The 22,684-nt window shown below is 28.4% G+C and overlaps 1 protein-coding gene and 1 pseudogene across 1 annotated transcript; both read left to right on the forward strand.

The window, feature by feature from the left end:
* The first annotated feature begins 9,545 nt into the window (after positions 1 to 9,545).
* LOC101264615 (glyceraldehyde-3-phosphate dehydrogenase GAPC1, cytosolic-like) lies at positions 9,546 to 14,552 on the forward strand (annotated as a pseudogene).
* A 4,634-nt stretch (positions 14,553 to 19,186) lies between these two features.
* Positions 19,187 to 22,468, forward strand: GAPDH (glyceraldehyde 3-phosphate dehydrogenase). Its single transcript, NM_001247874.2, is given in 11 exon segments — positions 19,187 to 19,246; positions 19,355 to 19,378; positions 19,468 to 19,568; positions 19,659 to 19,774; positions 19,876 to 19,975; positions 20,786 to 20,932; positions 21,042 to 21,102; positions 21,192 to 21,432; positions 21,620 to 21,703; positions 21,897 to 21,986; positions 22,122 to 22,468. Coding segments are annotated over 11 exon segments (1,014 nt in total). The 5' UTR covers positions 19,187 to 19,242; the 3' UTR covers positions 22,168 to 22,468.
* Positions 22,469 to 22,684: the final 216 nt, after the last annotated feature.

Raw genomic sequence — 22,684 nt, forward strand, 5'->3', positions numbered from 1 at the left:
TAACATTTTTCTTTTTTTAAAAAAAAAAAAAAAATAGTGTACGAAGAATGAATTAGCTTTAATTAGCGCAGGGGTGTCACATGGGGTGGTTTCGACTAATTTAGACACGTTAAAATAGATTCACTCAATAAATGAATAATGTTATAATCGAGGTAAAATATATAATATTCAATTTTAAATTTGTTGTTATTGAAAAATAGTCATTATTTTGAAGGCTAGATTTTCAAAAATCAAAAGAAAAACTTGCGTAAAGATTTTAAAACTCCAGCTATTTTTCAAACATAATGTCAAAAATTAAAGAGAAAATTGTATATACTGGCAAATTATTATTACAAACTATGTCATAATCACAGTTTGATTTAATTGTAATACGTTGTAAACTGTTGTCATTCGCATCTCTCCCTAAAATTCTCGCTCGCCAGTCTTTTCCTCGCCTCTCTTGCTTATACAAACACAAATGTATAAAATGTGTTTTCGTTTGTATAAAGCGAGAGAAAGGTGTATATACAAGTACAATATATATATATATATATATATATATATATATATATATATATATATATATATATATATATATATATATATTCGTCATATATACTTATAATTATACAAATACATATCTTCCCATGTCCAATTCTCTTTTGTCTTTCTCTCTTGCTCATTTTTTACAAACACATATTATACAAATTACAACGTATAATTTGTGTTGTATAAAGCAAGAGAGAGATTTGATATACAAATGTCTTATTTCGATTCAATTTCATATAAATTCAAATTTTATGCAAATATACCAGCACATACAATCAATTTAGAGGCTACCAGCAATTCATACAACGACATCCTGCCAACGATTTATACAAATGAGAGGTTGCCAATGATTTGATACAAATCTGATGCCCACATTGATTTATACAATCTGATGTTCCACAACAATTATAAAGGTTGATCTAGAGTGCAATTATACAATCTATTGTTATAACATACAAATATAATTTTTATGTTTGCTAAATGTGAAAGTTAATTAAAATTAAATGGGTCGGAGGCCTTAAACTAAACTTTAGTAATTGAGGCAAACTTTAATTCTAAATATGTCTCCTCGTGATATTATTGTATACATAACCAATCAAGCTCAAATTAATTATTTTAACTGACCAATAAAATTACACTTAATATAACAAATTAATATAATTTTGACATCCCTTGTTGTAGAAGATAGACAAGTTCATGGAATATCGTAACGTATGCTTAGTGTCGTTAATGAAATGGACAAATTAAGGGAATTTGGTTCAAGTGTTTATGGACCCATTATTATTATTATTAACATGATGTTGGGTCATGGCTCAAAGAAAATGGTCTGTTGGACATTTTCACAACATAAAACCATTTTTTTCTCATCCAATTATGAAATGTGATGTTGATTTAATTCTACATATAACAATATTTACCTAATAAAATAAGATCAAACGTGATATTAGGACATAAAAAATAATTTCGTTTTCATACATTTTTTACGGCATTAATTCGACAATTACCGCAAACAATACAAATACTAAGAAGTAACCCTCAAAATTATATTTGAGTTTCATGTTTATGGACTATCATATAAACAAGGGCAACTTTCACATATAGCAAACAAAAAATTCATATTTGTATAATATAGCAAACTTTGCATAATTGCGCTCCATAGCAAACATAAAAACTGTATAATTCGCTATACATATACAAGTGTATAATTCGCTGGCCTAAATTGTATAATTCGCTGGCCTATTTCGCTGCAATTGTATAATTTGCTTTGCATATAATTGAATCGAATTAAAATGTATGTATATTGCATAATTATAAGTTTATAGCAAAAAGATATATGTTTTTCTCGCTTTATACAAAAACAGAAACACAATATATACACTTCTGTTGTATAAAACTAGAGAAAATTATATTTCACTGCAATTGTATAATTCGCAATTGTATAATTTGTTGGCCTTTTTCTCTGCAATTTTTGAAGTAAAATGTTTGTAAATTGTATAATTAAGTGTATAACACGAAGATACACATTTTTGCATGTGTATATACAATTTTCTCTCGCTTTATACAAAACAGAAACAGAATTATACACTTCTGTGTATAAAGCGAGAGAGGCGAGCGAGAATGGAGAGTGGCGAGCGAGATTCCTGGGAGAGAGACGATGACAAATTTTAGATAATGTTTGCTATGGAGCACAATTAAATCAAACCCTAGCTATTCTATTTAATTTAGGTTATTAGTTTGCTATTTTATACAATTTTTCCTATAAACAACTTAGTTAGTTTGCTACGTGAACTTTCACCTAACTCTAACGGGTGAAAGTTCAATTTCCACCTCATAAATTATAATCCCCCAATTTTACTTTCCCTTATCACCATTTTTTTAAATATATATATTCGTATATATGTTGTAATATACATTTATTAGTCAGTATCCACGCTTGAATACGTATATCAAATTCTAAAATTTATCTGTGATTCAATTATTAGTGTGTTTGGGCCGGTACGGATAGAATTTGGACTCTTAATTATAAGCCCAGTAGTTTGTAACCTATTTGCTTAAGTAAGACCTATGCCGAGCCCAATGATTATCTTCACCATAGCCCAATTTAATTAATTAAAGGAAAAATCACATGAATTGATACATTTTAATAAATAATTACTAATTTTAGCGATACTTTTTATTTATTATCATTTGTAGGAATACTATGTTAAATCTGTAATATGTATTAAAAGTGAATTATGTATGCAATATATATGAATTATAATTGTTTTTTTGAAATATATCATGTTTGTTTGGTAAAAATTGACACATTGTAGAATAAGTATATTAAAATGTGTGATAAATGTATTATCCACCATTAAAATTTGTATTACATGTGAATAATAAATTTTTCATTGAAATATATATTAAATTTCTATTATAAAATAAACTAAAATGATTAAATAAAAAAATATTTTTTTATAAATAATAAATATTTTTTTTATTATAGTATATTTATGTAAATTTCCTTAATTAAAAGATAAAGAAAATAATTTTAATAGCCGGAGAATAAAAACAATTCTTATCTTATTATTTTATATATAAGAGGTTAAGGAAGTAGGTCATAGACGACACGTCTACTTTTAGCCAGGGTAATTTATGATATTTTGTATTATTTTTAAGGAGATAATATTTGATATCATTTAATTAAAAAAAAAATTTCTCACAAAGACATTTAATTATATGAGTTTTTTTATCAGAAAGTCACTCAATTATGATTTTTTCTTTTCCAGAAAGTCATTCAACTATTGATTCTTCTTTCAGAAAGTAACTCAAGTTTTATTTAAAACTTTAAATTTGCTCGAATTATTTTACTTTAAAAAGACACTCAACGTATTTAATTCATTTTTTAATTAAAAATTATTTAGATAATTTTTTTTTAAAAAATAGATAATAATAAAATTGTTTATTATTTTATTATCAGTCATTAACCTAAGACTACTTTAGATGTGGTTATTTAGTTGTAATTTTTTATCCTTATGGAACATTGCACAGAAGAAGCCTAATTTTTTAAAAAGCAATTTTATGTAAAATTAGCCCTCTTTTTCATGCTAAAATGGAAAATTTAAATTTTGTTATAAAATCTAAGTTCATAATGATATAAATTTAAAGAAAAGAAGATAAGAGAAGTAGATAAAAGAAAATATTTTCTTTTTAATCAAATGTGTGTAAGTCTCATATGTATATCATAAAATAGTGAATGAACAATCCTATTTATAAGTTGAGAAATTACTCAAAAAATCACAATATTAAGTATTATAATAAATAGATACTCCCTCCGTCCATATTTACTTCTCCATATATTTTTTATATTTATCCCCATTTACTTGTCCATTTTAACAAATCAAGAAAGGAGAACAATTTTTTCCTTAATATGTCCTTATTTAATTTTAAAAAAATTATAGTGCTACTAAGTTGTAATACATACCTTTTGTTTTCCTTCAATTTAGTTCACTTTAATTCAAAGAAGTGAAACGTTGTCATAAGTACTATAAATAAACTTATGAACTTTCTGTCAGAGCATTAATTAGTTATCTTGAGTGAATTTATTTTAGAATTACAAACTGTACTATAAGGGTAAAATTATAACTAACTTATGATAATTATTGATATCTTAATATGTGTGTTACTTTTAAAGTGGATAACTATATAGGGACAAAAGAAGTATATTCTTATCCAAAAACGTTCATGAAACCTAATAAATATAGATAGTTATTCATGTACTGACTAATTGTTTGATTTTATGTAAGTAGAATATTTATAGTTGAATGACTTTCTAAAAAAAAAAATTATGATTAAGTTATTTTGAAATTATAAAAAAAGTTGAGTGACACTCTCTCATATTTGAGTATAGTGGTGAAGTCAAGAATTTTATAAAAAATGTCCAGAAATAACAGTTTGTCATGTTTCAAAAATGTTATTTAATCATTTTGAATATTATTCTATTTATGTATAGAGTATCTTTTTCGATAGAGAGTGTCCATTTATCTCTATGTTGCTACGACATTAATTGAGTGAGTTTCAAGGAAGAAATCATTAGAGTGAGTGAGTGAATGATTATATGAGAAAACTATATATTAAATATATTAAAATATCTTTTAATTTTTCAATTTTAAATATATCATATAAAAAATTAAAATTAAATTATTACTAAAAAAATAAAAAATTATTCTTATTAAAATATACTTAAAAAATAGAATTATTCTTTTTGGAAGAAACAATAATAATAACTTATTATTCATGTAGGACATAATCACCATTACACGTGTTTCCTTTTTACCTCTTTTGTTGCCCACTCTTTTGGCCTTCTATAGGCATTTGTTTAATTTGCTTTTTACTTATCCCATTAATCACGGAAGAAAAGCTAAGATACCTTTCGATTCTCTAAAAAATCTAAATATATTTTTTCTTTTCGAAATTATTTGTCGTGTTATATTTATTAAAAATTAATTTAATTAATTTGTAAGGGTAAATTAAATTATATTAATTGATATTTTAAACAAAAAAAAAATATTCTGAAATTATATGAAAAATATTATAAATTACAATTTTTTGCATATTAATATGATGAAAATATACATCTTAAAATGTTAGTCAAAGTTTTTATATTCTAAAAATAGAAACTATAACAAACAATACCGGACGGAGGGAGTATCATTTATTGATCTATCTGTATAAAAATATATCTTAATTCTTGATTTATATTTTGCCTCAAACAATTACTCCATTCGTCTCATTTTATTTGATACTCTTTCAATTTCTATTTAGTTGTCCACTTTAAAAGTAACACATATTAATACATCAATTATTATCATATGTTAGTTACAATTTTATCCTTTAACTTAAAAGATTATGTAAATCCTCAAGTACAATAAATATATTTTCTGGTTACAAAAAGCATACATTACAATTTAATAGTACTAAAAATTTTCTAGGATTAAATAAGGGCATATTAAGAAAAAAATTTATTGTCTTCTCTTGATTTGTTAAAATGGTCAAGTAAATAGGGATATATATATAAAAAATATATGAACAAGTGAAAAGGATAGATGGAGTAATATTTAACTGGGTCTGAAGTTTAAGAAATAATAAAAACTTTAAAATGTTTATTAAATTATCATTCAAAAAAAGTAAACTTATTTTTCTCTCTCATTATAAATGTGTTAAAGCATTATTTCTATATTTTAGTGGGATAAATAAGGATAAAAGAAAAATTGTATCTTTAAATATTTACCATATAAGGAAATATGATATTTTTTTCTAAAACTAACTAAAAAAATTAATGCACATAAAATAAAATGAAAAGAGTTACCTTTTTAAAAAATCATTATTATTATTATTGTTATTATTATTATTATATGAAATCTTCCTATTAAATGAAACAAAATCTAATCGATTGATATTTTCAAACCGCTCCCATATCCACAACCCTATCACACAGTTCTCCCTAGCCACAAAATAGGATGAACTTATCCGGTGTGGTGCCAAGGCTAATAAGATTTTTAGTCATATTTTTAATATTTGTTTAAAACGATAATATGTTATGTATTTAATTTACGTAATTTTATTTGTAAAAATATAATTATATATAACAACATAAAAGAGAAAATCAGGAAGAGGATATTTTTAAAAAAGAACATATCAGTTACAATTTCAAAGAAATTTCTTTTGTCATTTGATTGAATCAAAAGATTAAATCTCCATTTTTATCTTAATCAGGAATGATGAAATTACGAACATCAAGAAATGGAAATAATCTAATTATTACATATGAATATGATTTATGAAAAAATATGAAGTTTTTTTTAAAAAATATATATTTTGAAATAATATAATCGATTGAAAAAAAATACAATATTCTAAAATATAAAAAGTCTATAATATATAAAAAAGAAAAATCTCATAAAATATTTAATTAGTATGAGAACAAATTAGGTAGCTTTTCTTGGTTCATTCATTATTTGCAAACATAGTGGGCACGCTAAATAATTCGTAGACTCAAATTCTATCCGTTTTCTTTTTGTAAGATTTGTAATTGTTGGAACACCAAACAATTTTGTTCACTGGTTTGTACATCGTTTGGATACGAAAAAATAACAATAAAAAAAAATCCAGATTTTATCACAAAGTCATTGTATCCTAGATATTGTTTATTGTAAGCAATATTCAACTTGAAAAAAATAATTAAACAATATTATTTAAAAGATAGAAAATTAAAAATACAAAATACTTGATGAATATAAAATAAAATTATAAATTTTTGTGTAAAATATTTGTTGATTTCGAATTTATCTTTATAAATGAGTGATTTTTTTTTGAATTAATTATAAGATTTCTTGATTAAAATATTGCAGATTGGAAGAGTTGATTTTCTTGAACAACGAGAAGATAACAACGGTGAAAAAAGGAAAGAGAGAGAAAAAGTGACTTGGATGAAATGTAGAAAAATGAGTACGGACATCTCAAGTTAACACAAAATTTTACATTAAGTTTGGCGTTAGCATTTTTTCACGTAATCAACTGACTATTGCATCAAATTTTACATTAAAAATAAATAAATATTTTTTTAATTATTATATTATTATTTTTTTATTTTATTTATATTTTTTTATTTCATAAAATAAATTATTTCTAAACATTCACCATTTTTATACAAAGTGATTGTTGATAAAGGTTGTATATTGACTTTTCGGAAAACTACTCTAGAGATGGACTTAAGACACTGCTTTTTTCGTCCGGAATTGTTTATTATGTTACGCTTTTTAAAAGTTAATTTGATTAATTTTTAAAGTTAAATTAGATCATATTAATTTGATATTTTTGTAGAAAAAATTAGATATTCTAAAACTATAGAAAAAATACTATAAAATTACAATTTTTTACGTATCAATATGATAAAAAATTACATCTTAAAATGTTAGTCAAAATTTTCGTAATTTGACTCTAAAAATAGAAATCTTGACAAACAATTTCGGGCAAAAAAAGTAATTTACATCAATGCATCGAGTGCCAATGATTTCAATATCGGATTTGTGCAGTTTAACTTGGGAAAGCACTTACAAACTGCATCTTCTTTTTGCCATTTCGCCGATTAGATTGAGAGTATCGATTTTTTTTAAGGATTTTCGGTGTTTATGGATAAAACTTTTATAGATTTTCAAGAGGGGTGTGGAGAGGTGGTGGTATCGCGCTGATAATGAAGAAGATCTCTTAAAGGGTGGTGGGAAAACAAAGTTGAATTAGGTAAAGAAATAGATTATATTATTACGTGGGTTGGGTCAAATTAAAGTTGAGTAAATTAAATAAATTGGACTACTTTAATTGATTTGAGATTTTTCATCCAAATAGAAATATATTTATTAATTTTATTGATGTCAGAGATAAAAATAACTTACTTTTAATGGTAGGGATAAAATCCACCAATAAAAGAAAATTGAGGGGTAATTTTTACTCTTTTCCCTTTATTTTTATGCGGATAATGAAGTAATAAATAGTCGGGAAACTTACATAAATATACTATAATAACAAAATAGTTACCATTTATAATAATAATATTTTTTTTCACTTGACCACTTTTAATTCATTTATAATACAAGTTTAAAATATATTACAAAGATAAATTTATCATTCAAATATAATACAAGTTTTAATGATGAATAATACACTTATTACACATTTTAAATACACTTATAATGCAATGTAACAACTTTACCAAACAAACATAATATATTTCAAAAATAATTATAATTCAAATATATAACATACATATGCAGATTTATCACAATATTCTATAAATGGTAATAAATAAAAAGTATCGCTAAAATCACTAATTATTTTTAAAAATATATTTATTCATATAATTTTTCCAAAATAGTCCAATATAGACTTGATTTGAGAAATATATAAAGAAAATTATATTAAAATAAAATTTATTTTCTAAAATCATATTGAATTTTTAATAATTATTTTAAAACATATATATTTTATAATTATATTAAAAATTTTACGACTAGTTTTCTAATTTTTTATTTTTTTTAAAAAAAAAGTAATATTAGATGAAAATCGTGAATGCACCGGATATTTTGGTTTCCAGTCACCAGCAAATTTCTATTTAAACCCTTCCACCACTAACACGACACTACTACACTGTTGTGCAAAACTCTTTTACAATTCATTTCTCACAAAAAAAAATCATGGGTACTTCGATTATCTTACCCTTTCATTTTTCCTAATTTTAATTTTTGGTAACATAACAGGAAGAGAAGGGTCAAAATAGTTTTTCATTTTAGAGTTGAAAGACTTAAAATTATTCTTAAATTTTTACGTGGAGTATTAATAGTTTTTCATATTTATAATATTGGTGCACTTTTAATCCTCTTTTAAAAGTTTATTTTTTTTAAAATATTTTGTTCATAATTTTACGTAATAAATGTCCCATCATCTTTTTATATATTTAATAGAAATAACAACTGGATGTGAGAAATAATAACTCTATGTAAGAAAAGATAAAAAAAACGTTTTAATATAAGATGTTGAAAGAAAACAAAGAAAAATTTATACTATTATACATGAAATCATCTTAATTTCACCTACAATACAATTTCTACTAAATAAAATAAGGTATTTTTCTTCTCACAATCTCTTATATGGAATTATCATTTCTAATAATAGCTATTAAGTATTTCATACATAAATTATGAATAACATCAAATATAAAAAAAATAGATAAATATTTTTAAGAAAAATCAAAAGTGCACCAACATTAAAGCATTTCACGTAAAACTCAAGATTGAGTAACCCAAAGGAGAAATTATTTTGGATCTTTTGTTTATTAACATGGACCTGTGTTTTTAGAATTATGAACATCTATTAATTTTTACTTGTTTCCTATTTCCACAGCTAATAATAAGGTTAAGATTGGAATTAATGGTAAGAATCTGTTCAAACTTCAAAATCAAGTGAAATGGAGTATATAGCTTTAAATTGTTGCCTTGGATGAAGGATTTGGAAGAATTGGCCGATCAGTCTTTCGGGCTGCTACGGAAAGTGATGATTTTGAAGTTGTCGCAGTTAACGATCCCTTCATCACCATTGATTATATGGTAAACGAAAATTTGAATTGACTTTAATTTTTACGCAATTTAGTTTTTAGGGGTATTGGTTTTTATCGATCGGTTTACTGTTGCAGACGAATTTGCTCGAGAATGACAGTGAGCACGGCCGGTGGAAGCTTCCTGACCTCTAGGTTAAGGATGAGAAGACCATTTTCTACGGTGATAAGGCTGTTACTGTTACCGGCATTAGGTAATCTTTTATCTCTTTCAATATACCAGACTCTGATTCGATCCTTAATTCAGTTGATAATTATTAGTTTTAATTTTGGACGTGTACAAGTAGATATTTGTGTAAAATTAGATAAATAGACACAATCATCATACGTAATACTTTATATTGGAATTTTTCTGTTTTACCTGGCGTTCTGTATGTATTATGTTATGTACGATGCATGTCTCTATTTGTTCAATTTGATAAGAAATTTAAAGGATCAATACATATATTGGACCCTAAGCTTGATTTTAAATTTTGACTTTGACCTCCAACATTCATAATGCATAAACAGGCTACCATCCAACTTTTAAATAAATAAACACATGAGTTCTACGTGACACAATATATGTAGGACACCACGTAGGATAAAAAATGACATGTAGCACATGTGTGTCTATTTGTGCATATCTAAAGTTGAAGAGTATAAATGGAATTTAAAGCCAAGTTAAAGGACACATTTATACAAAAATTTAAGTGTTTATTTGTGTATACTCAAAGTTGGAGGATGTTCATTGAAGCCGTTAAGAGTTATATTTATGTTATGTCTTTATTTTATATATATATATATATATATATATATATATATATATATATATATATATTAATTTATATAATATAGATAGAATTTTAATATATAATTTTTAATTAAAATATTTATTATTATAATTTTTTAAATTAATTTTTAAATAATAAATATTAATATCACCGTAGAGATAGCGTAGATAGAATTTCTAGAGTTGGAAATAGGGATGGATTTGATCAAAAATAATTTTAAAAATTAAGTAAAAATTTAAGGAATCCCATAGTGTAATTCAATAATTACACTTTGTCCCGATAAATTTAGTATTTACTAAAAATCCCTTAAAATTTTTGTTTCGTGATACTTTAGACTCTAGTGATACATGGTAAATGATACATGGTAAATTTAAACTGTTAAGAAAAAAATTGGGGAAAAAACAGTACATATAAACTTATTAACGAAAATAGCTTAATTTACGGTAACAGATCATTAATCAGCATTAAATTAGCACGTAATTGAATATTAATTTCAAATTTTAAAAATCAAAGATTATATCATCTATTTTGAATACAATTTTCAAAATCACATGATACATAGAAAACATTATGATACACAACAAATCATGTATCAATGCATCGTCTAAAACACTATACACACTGATTCAAAATGTATCAGCAAGCACACTTGATGGATTCAAAATGTATCAATGCATCATCTAAAACACTATACACACTTGATGGTTTCAAAATGTATCAGCAAGCACACTGATTCAAAATGTATCAGCAAACACTTCATGTATCAATGCATCGTCTAAAACATTATACACACTGATTCAAAATGTATCAGCAAGCACACTTGGCGCAGATCGTCGGAATCATATAATTTAAAACTCTTTCATAGAGAAAAATTAAGAAGAAAAATTGGGGTCTCTGTGATAATTGGGTCGGTATCGACCCGATTTTCAGCAAAATCATCAACTTGGATTTGATCAAGCACAAGTACTAATCCCATGGCAAAGGCACAATCAAACCCAGGCTTTATTGAGAGAGAGAGAGAAAACGTCTTTTCCAAGCACCACATGAGCACAAGCCTCCAATTTTCAGAAATTTCAAATTTTTTGAATTTTGAAATTCACAATTTCATATTAAATGTTGTGAAACATTTTTAATTAAAATTAATAATTTAAAATTCAAAAAGTGATTCAGAAGATTCAGTGTTTTTGTGGAGAAAAAATAGGCATGATATGAGGAAGTGTGTGTTATAGGAGAGAGAAGACTATGTATGTCAAAATCTACTAAAATTAAAAAAAAAGAATTATGTAATATTTAAAAAAAGAAGAAAAAATTAGAGAATACTAAACTTATAGTTTTGTATTTAAGTTATTTTTCCAAAAATTAACACACTTAGCATGACAAATCTCTTTTAAAGCCAATTGGATTTATTTCTTTTTAACTGAAATGACAAAAATATCCCTAGCTGCCAAAGCAGGCAATTTGACACGCTGCCTCATTTGGCATCTCAATTACAATTTGTTCATATTTATAAAATCAATAGATAATTTTACATATAATTTTTAATTTATTTTTGTTAGTAGGTATATCTATTATATTCAAAGGGTTAATAATTTTTAAGAAATGTGTAAAAAGATAGACACTTGACAATGATGACCTTTTAAATTTAGATGTGTATAAGTAGATAATTAAACTTCTATAAAAATTAAACAAGTTGAGTCATTTATCTTACCTGACACTCTATATGAAAAATTTGTGTCCCACGTGATGTCTTACGTGTATCATGCTATGTAAAACAGTGTATCTATCTGTTTAATTTTATATAAGTTTAAGTACCTACTTGTACACGTCCAAATTTAGGAATTATAGTTAAAGGATCATAATATTTATATATTAGGACAGGCAAAAATCGGGACAAGTATTGTTGACAGACATAGTATATATATGAGAATATTCATTGGGGCTGAAATTGAATTTGTGATTGAACTTTCTTTGTATATCTGAAGGAGCTCAGAGGGGATTCCATGGGCAGAGAGTAAATCTGATTACGCTGTGGACACGATTGGTGTCTCCTCTGATAAGGAGAAAGATGCTGCTCATTCGAAGGTTTGTAATTATAAAGAAATACATCTCTGTTCTTAGCTGATATTCCTTGCTTTAAATTATAAAAGAAAATTTCATAAATTTGCGTTTTCTGATGTTTGATCTGCATCTTTTATTGTATATATAACTGATAACAGCATTATGAAATTTGCACTAATTCATGTTCGTATTTTAATTTGATGATGTGATGATTGATATGTACATACTTGAGTTTCTGGTGAGCATACTGTACGTTTTAATTTATTTGTCCTATTTTCATCAGGACGGTGACAACAAAGTTATCATTTCTGCCCTTGGCAAGGATGTTCATCTGTTTGTTGAGGGTATCAGGACCACAGGGAACTCCATCACAGGTGTCTCTCATGCTTCTTCTTTAAAATATATAGGGAGAATATAAAAAAATATCCTCAATTTATGCTCGAAATCTCAGAGACATATTTATATTATACTAAAAGACCTATTAATCCTGATTTTATTTTATAAATAATTTTCTATCCCTTTTTTTTGCTTACGTGACACTATTTTGTGGGACTAACGCGTGTTGACATTTTTTATTTATAAAAATAAGTTCAAGGGAATAATAGGACCTTAATATAGTATAAATGTGACCGTGAGATTTCAGATATACATTGAGGAATGCTTAGGCATTTTTCCAAATATATATAGTAATTGCTCACTCGATTTGGCTACCGCCATAATATTTCAGCCGCTCAGAGGACTGTCAATGGACCATCAGTCGACGATTGGATAGTCAGAAGAGATGCTTCATTCAACATTATTCCCACCAATATCGGAACTGCCAAGGCTGTTTGGTAAGTGGTACCAATATTGAATGAGAGGTTAACCGGAATCGCTTTACGAGTCCGTGGTTGACTTGAGATTGGAAAAAGAAGCTAATTTTTCTGTTTATTTTTACTTGTCACTGTTTGACTTGACATACCCATTTAAGAAACTAATGTATTTTACCACACCATCCTTATTTAACTGATGTTTAGTATTAACTGTTGAAAAATGATTTTGGAGAATAGTATAAAGTGACATGTAAATGTGAACGGATGGAGTACATCAAGGCTGCCATGAAGTAAGCTTGTGTTCTTTACATGATGATTTTCTCAAGTGCATTAGTATGTGCAAGTCATTTTCCTAATGAATCTATAGCATCTTGTAATGATATTTGTGTTCTTCCACTTTTTTCTTTTTCTTTTCTGGAGCTTAGTGTTTGCGTGACTCTCGTTGACATGCACTGTTTTATTTACTAAAGGAAGGAGACTGAAGCAGAATTGAAGGAAATTCTAGGTTTCCGTAAAGATGATCTATTTATGCAGTCAATGGAAGACAATGGGTGAGTTTGGGATATTAAACTGTTTGATGGTTTAAATTCTGTGTATTTCGTGTTAATCATTTCCGAATGTAAATCATTTGCAGCTCAAACATATTTGATGACATCGCTAGTATTGCTTTGGACGGGAAATTTGGCAAGATCACTGCATGGTACGACAACGAATGGGGTTACAGGTAAAAACATGAAATATTTGTATATTTCTTTCATAATTAGTTAGTTCAATTCTGTGCTAATAGTAATCCTTATTTCTGGAACTGCAGCAATCGAGTTTTGGACTTGATTTTGAAAATGTCATCACACTTCAGTAAAGATGGTAGTTCAGTTGTTGGTGGCGCTGCCGGTGATGATCCTTCTGAGAAGATAAAATACTAGTTCCGAATGGAGTCTGTCATGCTGTGTATTCAGTTTCTGTTGTGTTTTCATGTTTCTCGGATAATGCTCCTCGTTTAAAATAACAAATAAATCTCCACTTTTTTTATTATGACACATCACTACCATCCAAATGAAAAGAGAAAAAGTAATGGAGAGGAGCCTCGACCATGTTTCTCAATTTGGTCAGGATGTAAGTAGTGATCCTGAATTGAACTGTCTACTGTGTTTTTGGGCTTGTACAGATAAAATCTGGACTCTTCCATTTATAAGCCCAGAAGTTTGTAATAAGATTTGGGTCGAGCCCATTTTCAAAGTCTACATTTTGGGGATGGATACTAAGGTGGAATATTATTACACAATTTTCACAAATAACATTATTATTATATGCGCTAATTACTCGATGAAACGATCTAAGTCGTTCGAAATTAGTTCTGAATACATATATATCTATATATGTTCATTATAGTGACCTATGAAATACATGCGTGACAAAAAATGAATATCCAAACCTTAAAAAGCTATTTCGTCTTTTTGGCTATAAAAAATTGAATCAGAATTTGGACATAATGGTAAAACAAATATGTTATTTATTTTTTTTAATATTTTTGTTCTTTTAATTAAAAAATTAAAAAAAATTAATTTACTTTCAAATAAAAATGATGTTAAAGATTTTTTATATTTCTGTCAAATTCTAATCAAAATTTCAAACAATTTAGCATTACTCTTCGTTTTTTTTTTTGTATTTTCTAGAAGGGACAAATTAAAAGACAACGAAACAATTCCAATTGCCGGAGAACAAAAATAATTTTATAGGTATATCAAAAATAATTTTTTCGTCATGGTAAAATATTCTATCGTTTCGGATAGAAAACTTCCTCTAAATTATAATTATAATAAAAAAATATTTTTCTTTCAACTTATGTAACACATTTTTCTTTTAATTTGTTTAAAGAAATATCATCTTCCTAACATTGAAAGTAATTTAATTTTAAGATATGCATAATAAAATAATCCATATCCAATATATAATTTTAGATCATAATTTTTTTTTTTTAAAAAAAATTATATCTTAAAGGTGTTATAGAATATTGGGAAAAGGCTCAAATACGTCAAAACTTTCAGAAAAAACTCATTTATGCAATCAGTTAAAAGTTTGACTTATCTATGTAATTATCGTTCGCTCATTCATGTCATTATTTTTTAATCGTGATTTTGCAAAATCATTTTTGACACGTGATCAATTGTAATTCGGCTATGTCATCAATTTTTTTAATGATTTTTTTTTAAAAAATATTAATTCAATTTTTTTTATTTAAAAAATTAATGATGTGGCTAATTATAATTAATTCAATTTTTTTAAAATTATAATTTTATTTATTTAAAGATATGACCGAACTACAATTGATCATGTGTTAAAATAATTTTGTAAAAATGAATATTAAAATTTAATGACATATTTAAATCTTTTCGCGGAAAACGTATGAAACTTAGGAGAAAAAGAGGTGCCAAGTGTAAATGGTGTCCTATATTTATGCCAAGTAACCCGTATGTCGGTTTTATTAGCTTACTATTCACGCAGCATTCACTCGAAACTTCTCCCTTTTTTGTTTCTTTATTCAACTTTTTTTCAAAGAATTGAAAACTGGAGTTCCAACTTCCATCAATAAATACTTTTTCTTAAAAAAAAACAAACTAATACGTCTACCTCTCTTACAACCTGACCTCCCAGTTTTCTGTCCACAATCGAATTTTCTATTTCTCTCTCTTCATATTTACTTATTTATTATAGAGAAAAAAAATAAATATATTTTTAAATTATCATAAATAGTATGTATATATTTTTTATCATTCTTTTGGATATTGATATTCTTATCGTCTATAAATTAGAACACATATGCCCTTTACTCTAACGAAGGGACAGGGGCACCAATGTCCTCAAAATATGACGACAGGGGCACCAATGTCCCAAAAGTATAACGACAGGGGCACCAATGTCCCAAAAGTATAACGACAGGGGCACCAATGTCCCAAAAGTATAACGACAGGGGCACCTATGTACCAAAAATATGACGATATGGGAAAAAAAATCAGTTTCCCAAAATATGACGAAAAATATTTACATACTATTTATGATAATTCGAAGATCAATCTGTCCTTTTTTCCTTTATTATATTATATATTTTGAACTTGAAGTATAATGAAATTTATTCTGTTCGTAAAATTAATAAATATTATTATATTAGTCTCTTTTTTTATCTTGTTATTAAATACTATATTCTCATTTCAAAATAAATGAACAATTAAATCTTTTTATATAAATTAAAATAAGTGAATCATTGAGTATTTACTTTTTAATGTATAATTAATTTATATTTAATAAAAGTAATTTGACAAAAATTATCCATATGTAACGACCCGTATGGTCGTTTTGAGCAGTAGAGTTTATTCTGGTAATAACTGTCTGGGTCGACGGATCCCACGACGGACCGTCGAGGGGGTCTCGTTCCAAAACACTTAGATTCTGAAAAATTGGGTACTGAGAACAACTCTCTGAACTTCGCGACGACATGGCAGGACGGACCGTCGTGAGCACGACGGACCGTCACAGACCTTTTAGTGAAATTTAGTCTCTGAACTTTGTGACGGAAGCAGCAGGACGGACCGTCGCAGGCACGACGGGCCGTCACAGGCTGCGTAACCCTGACGGGGTCGGATTTCTGTTAAATGTTTTAAAGGGCGTTTTGGACTATTCCTGCTTATAATTATAAAGTTAGTGGTTGAATGTTAATAATTCAATTACTTGGGGGTTAAAGGAGATAACCTTGAATTAATTAGTGGGTTACTTTGGTCACCTTTTATACTTAATTATATGGTAATTAGGGTAAAAGAAAAAGAGTTTGAATAAGGAAAAATCAGGAAAAGAGAAAGAGAAGAGAGAAACGAAGAGGAAAGCAAAGGTTTTGGGAGATAGCTTGCTTGATCGCGAATTCTTCGGTGGATGTAGGTTATGGTTTTTATGCTATTTCATAGTAAACTCTTAATAGCGAATGATATGTGTTGGGTGGTATTGTAGAGTTTTCTATATGCTTAATTGTGTGCTTGCATGATGTGATTATATAATTGTGATAAAATAAGCATGATGAGGCTGTTGAATCTTAAATCTTAAAACCTCTTTGTTAATGATGATGCCTTGGTATAAAAGAAGGCTTGATGAACAAAAAGAATGAGGTTAATGGATCGGGTGTCACGAACCGACACATAGTATTAGTGGATCAGGTGTCATGAACCGACACATAGTATTAGGGGATCGGGTGTCACGAACCGACACATAGTATTAGGGGATCGGGTGTCACGAACCGACACGTAGTATTAGGGGATCGGAGTGTCACGTTCCGACACAAGAGGAATAAAGAGAATGAATCTTGAACTATCTTAATATACTCAAAATTTAATGAACCTATTTCCCAAATGAGTATGGTATGGAGGCTTGAGTCCTCATGGGTGTACTTGGCGTTATTATCAATGATCCTTGTACTTGTTGTTGCTACCTGTTGAGTATTGTAGTTAATTTTATGATATTATCTGATATATATTGCTTTCTATTTTGAGTTGGCCGATGATATCTACTCAGTACTTGTGTTTTGTACTGACCCCTACTTGTATGTTTTCTTTTTGTTAATTGTGGAGTGCAGCAAACGTACCGCCGTCTTCAACTCAACCGCAACTCTAGCCAGTCCTCATCACGTCAGATTTCAGGGTGAGCTATTGTTTCTAGCTTGGACTGGATCTTCTTCTTTACGTCTTGATGCCTTGAAGTTCTGGCATGGACTATCAGTTTAGTTATTTTAGCTTCTTAGATACTCTTAGACTTAGTAACTTGAGGATAGATGTTCTTGTGATGATGACTTCCAGATTTTGGGGATAATAATAAGTTTTGAATTTTAGAAGTTATTTATTGGTTATATTAATGAGTTTTAAGTCTTCCGCATTGTATTCTATTTATTATGGTTGAAATGTTGGGGTTTAGATTGATTGGTTCGCTCACATAGGAGGGAAAGTGTGGGTGCAACTCGCGGCTCGTTTTGGGTCGTGACACCATATTTGTTTTTAATTTCTTTATCAAGTGAATAACTATTTTTGAACAGAATATTTTAAGAGAAATTATTCTTATCACAATCATGACAAATTCATTACTTAAAACTATATCTTTTAAATAATAATAATAATAATAATAACAATAATGTACGTCCATGTATAACAATTACAACTATTTTCATGGTCAAATGTTTAATATATTTTTAGTTTTATATTGTTTGACCTAATATTGAGTTGGTATAATCTTTAAAGATTTTTTTATAATTAAAATAGTAAATTATACAAAAATCTGTCGACTAGCCTAAAATATTATTATTTTTATTTAAATTTATATGATATAATTATATTTTGAATTCAAATAAGTCTATATTTGACTGTTAATTTTTTATATATCTTTTAATTATTTTGAGTTATCAATTATTGTAACTTATATAATAGTATTTTTCTAAAATTGTTTGACTTACGTGTCACACATAAATTGCGATACTGAAAGTAATAAATGTATATTATAATTGTTCCTATTTATATGTATCGTCTTAATAAATAGATGATTCTTAAAATATTTATCAATTTATAAAATCAATGCATAAATTATATTTTTTTCTTTCAAGTTTACTTCTAAAAATTTTCAGCCTTGAAAATATGAATTCGATTGATATTGAAAAATTGTATTACAGGATAATAATATTTAATAGTAATAATAATGTGAAAATAAATAAATAATTTTTTAATTTTATCTAAATTTGATAGATGTAGTAATGTAACAATAGTGAAAATCCTCAACGACCGCATACTTCGGTACCCGGTCACCAACCAGTTTATATTTAAAGCCTTCATCACACCAACAACTCTACTACTCTGTTCTACAAAACTCTGCAACAACTCAAATACACACAAAAAAAAAATCAATGGGTATTTCGATTCTCTTACCTCTTTATTTTTACTTGTTTTTATTAGCATGAATCTCTCTGTTTAGATTATGAACTTCCATTAATTTTTATTTGTTTCTTATTCTCACAGCTAAAGTTAAGATTGGAATTAATGGTAAGAATCTGTTCAAATTGAAGTGAATTTCATCTAGCTTGTTTGGTTCTGTATTTCTATAAAATTTTGAAATCTTGTTTTTCATGAAGGATTCGGAAGAATTGGCCGATTGGTTGCTCGGGTTGCTCTCCAAAGAAATGATGTTGAACTCGTCGCAGTGAACGATCCCTTCATTTCAGTTGATTACATGGTATGTGCCCACAAAAAAACCCCATAAAACGAAAAATTGAATGAGTTTATTGATAATTTAGTTGATGGGTTTGATTTGTTGGTGTTTCAGACATATATGTTTAAGTATGATAGTGTACACGGCCAGTGGAAGCATCATGAGCTCAAGGTTAAAGATGAGAAGACTCTTCTCTTTGGTGAGAAGGCTGTTACTGTTTTTGGGTTTAGGTAATGTTTTATCTCTTTAATATATATATATATGCAAATTGTTTTACAGTTTTATTGGGTTGATTTGAATTTCTAATTGAACTTTATTTGTGTATCTGAAGGAACCCAGAGGAAATTCCATGGGCACAGACTGGAGCTGATTACATTGTGGAGTCGACCGGTGTTTTCACTGATAAGGACAAAGCTGCAGCTCATTTGAAGGTTTGTGATTATAAAGAAGTAAATTAACTGAGATTCCTTGCTTTGGATTATAAGGAAAAGTTCCACGAATTTGTGCGTTTTGTGTCACCGTGTGTATGATCATCAAGTTTCGAGTTAATGTGCTTGCATACATACATAATCACTCAGTATTAGTGATGTTAATTGATGTTTGATGTGTATCTTTTATTGTACATGCTGATATACAAATTCTGTACTAAGGTGATGTTCATAGTTTACTTGAGTTTCGGTGAGCACGCTAGTATATAATTTAATGATATTTGCTTACTCTGTTTCAGTTTGTTTGTCGTATTTTCTTTTCCATTTTTAGTAGATTGTGTGTCTTCTTTTTTGACATTTCTTTAATCCTAACTTCCACATGATATACTTTAAGATCACAAGATTAAAACGTATTTTGGTTCATTATACCTATTTTTAATTTATGATTGCAAGATTAAGAAGTTCTTTCTTTATTTTCTTAAATTCCGTGCCAAGTCAAAATGATACAACAAATTGAAATAGAGGGAGTATGATTTATAAGTATTTTCTTGCGAAGGACATTGATTTTTGATTAATGTTTCCTCTCATGTTTTTATTTAAATTTAGAAAAGAGAATTAAATAAAACATATCTCATTGTTGAGTTATATTAAGGACTCCAGATCAAACTTTGATATCTTTATGCTTGTTTCTGTTAATGACTTAATGCTACAAGAGTTGGATTAATTGACTATTTAACTTTCTGGCCTTGCCTCTAGTTATTACTTCAGTGATTCAAGAGAGCTAATATCTGCTCGATTTTTATGATACATCAGGGTGGCGCCAAGAAAGTTATCATTTCTGCCCCTAGTAAGGATGCTCCTATGTTTGTTGTTGGTGTCAATGAGAAGGAATACAAGCCAGAGCTCAATATCGTTTCAAATGCTAGCTGTACCACAAATTGCCTTGCTCCCTTGGCCAAGGTTCTCCTATTCCACCAACCCGGTTCCTTCAGATTAACTATTGTCTCATTTCATAACGTGAAACGCGAGAATGATACATCATCTCACAATTTATCATGCAAATGTGCAGGTTATAAATGACAGATTTGGAATTGTTGAAGGTCTTATGACCACAGTCCACTCCATCACAGGTAAGTGTTTCTCTTGCTTCTACTTTTAGATAAATATAATTCATTTTTAGCTTGCTCACTCGGTTTTGGCTACCACCATAATATTTCAGCCACTCAGAAGACTGTTGATGGACCATCAGCCAAGGATTGGAGAGGTGGAAGAGCTGCTTCATTCAACATTATTCCTAGCAGTACTGGAGCAGCCAAGGCTGTGGGGAAAGTGCTACCAGCATTGAATGGAAAGTTAACTGGAATGGCTTTCCGAGTCCCAACTGTTGATGTGTCCGTGGTTGACCTCACAGTCAGGTTGGAAAAAGAAGCTACCTATGATGAAATCAAAGCTGCCATCAAGTAAGCTTGTGCTTTTTACATGATTTATCTTAAGTGCATTAGTATGTGCATCATTTTCCCTGTACCTAGGACTATATATCACATACCTATAGAGTCTAGTAATGATGTTGCGTTTTTTCATATTTTTTTTCCTGGAGCTTAGTGTTCACATGGCTACCGCTAACTTGCACTGTTTTATTTTCTAAAGGGAGGAATCTGAAGGAAAATTGAAGGGAATTCTAGGTTACACTGAAGATGATGTTGTTTCCACAGACTTTGTGGGAGACAATAGGTGAGTTTGTGACATTGAACTGTTCTATGATTTAATTCCTGTCTATTTTGTGTTGCATGAGCTCCTTTGAAGTTCTTGCTCAAACGTTATTTGTGCTGATCCACTTTCTTGCTTGAACCTTGTCTGTGCTGATCCATTTTTGTGGTGCTCTACTAATCAAGACACTGTATTTCTGCATCGAAATAATTTGCAGATCAAGCATATTTGATGCCAAGGCTGGAATTGCTTTGAGCAAGAATTTTGTCAAGCTTGTTGCATGGTACGACAACGAATGGGGTTACAGGTAAACAACATGAAATATTTACTGTACATTTCTTTCATCAATTCAGTTCACTGGATGCTGAGCACGAATGCGGAGCATAGGAGTATTATATGATTTGTGGCTTCCTGCTAATAGTAATCCTTGTTGGAATTGCAGTACACGAGTGGTGGACTTGATTATTCACATGTCGTCAGTTCAGTAAATGTGGCAGTTCACTCGTTGGTGGCGCTGCTGGTGATGATCCTGTTCTTTGTGGTTAGATAAAATAGCTTAGAATAAAGTGTTCTCTCGGACCACAAACGCGCAGATGTTTGATGTACTTTGGGGCTATACTCTTGTTTAGATGTTCAACTGGATTGTAAACCTGTTCACTTTCCGAGAATGAGTCTTAGTAACTCTGGTATATGTGTTACTCTTGTTTCGTTCTGTTACGAATGTATAATAACTTTGAACCTTGTTTAGTAATCTTGCTTCCCTGTTTCTATACTTAGCCAACAGGTCCCAAAGGTGAATTGTTACTCTGCAATTATCTGTTCTTTCCGGGCAGGTTTCCCTTTCTTCCTGTAGTACAAGGGGAGTCTGTCATGCTGTGTTTCTAGTTTCTCTTACTAATAAATGCAGTGAATGGGAGGAGGGAGAATAGCAGATTTCATGTGAATTTGGTTTAGCTGGTTTTTGGGATCACAAGAATGTCAATAAGTTTGATAATTGTTGGTTGT

This window comes from Solanum lycopersicum, chromosome 3, assembly GCF_036512215.1.
Source record: "Solanum lycopersicum chromosome 3, SLM_r2.1".
Classification (NCBI taxonomy): Eukaryota; Viridiplantae; Streptophyta; class Magnoliopsida; order Solanales; family Solanaceae; genus Solanum; species Solanum lycopersicum.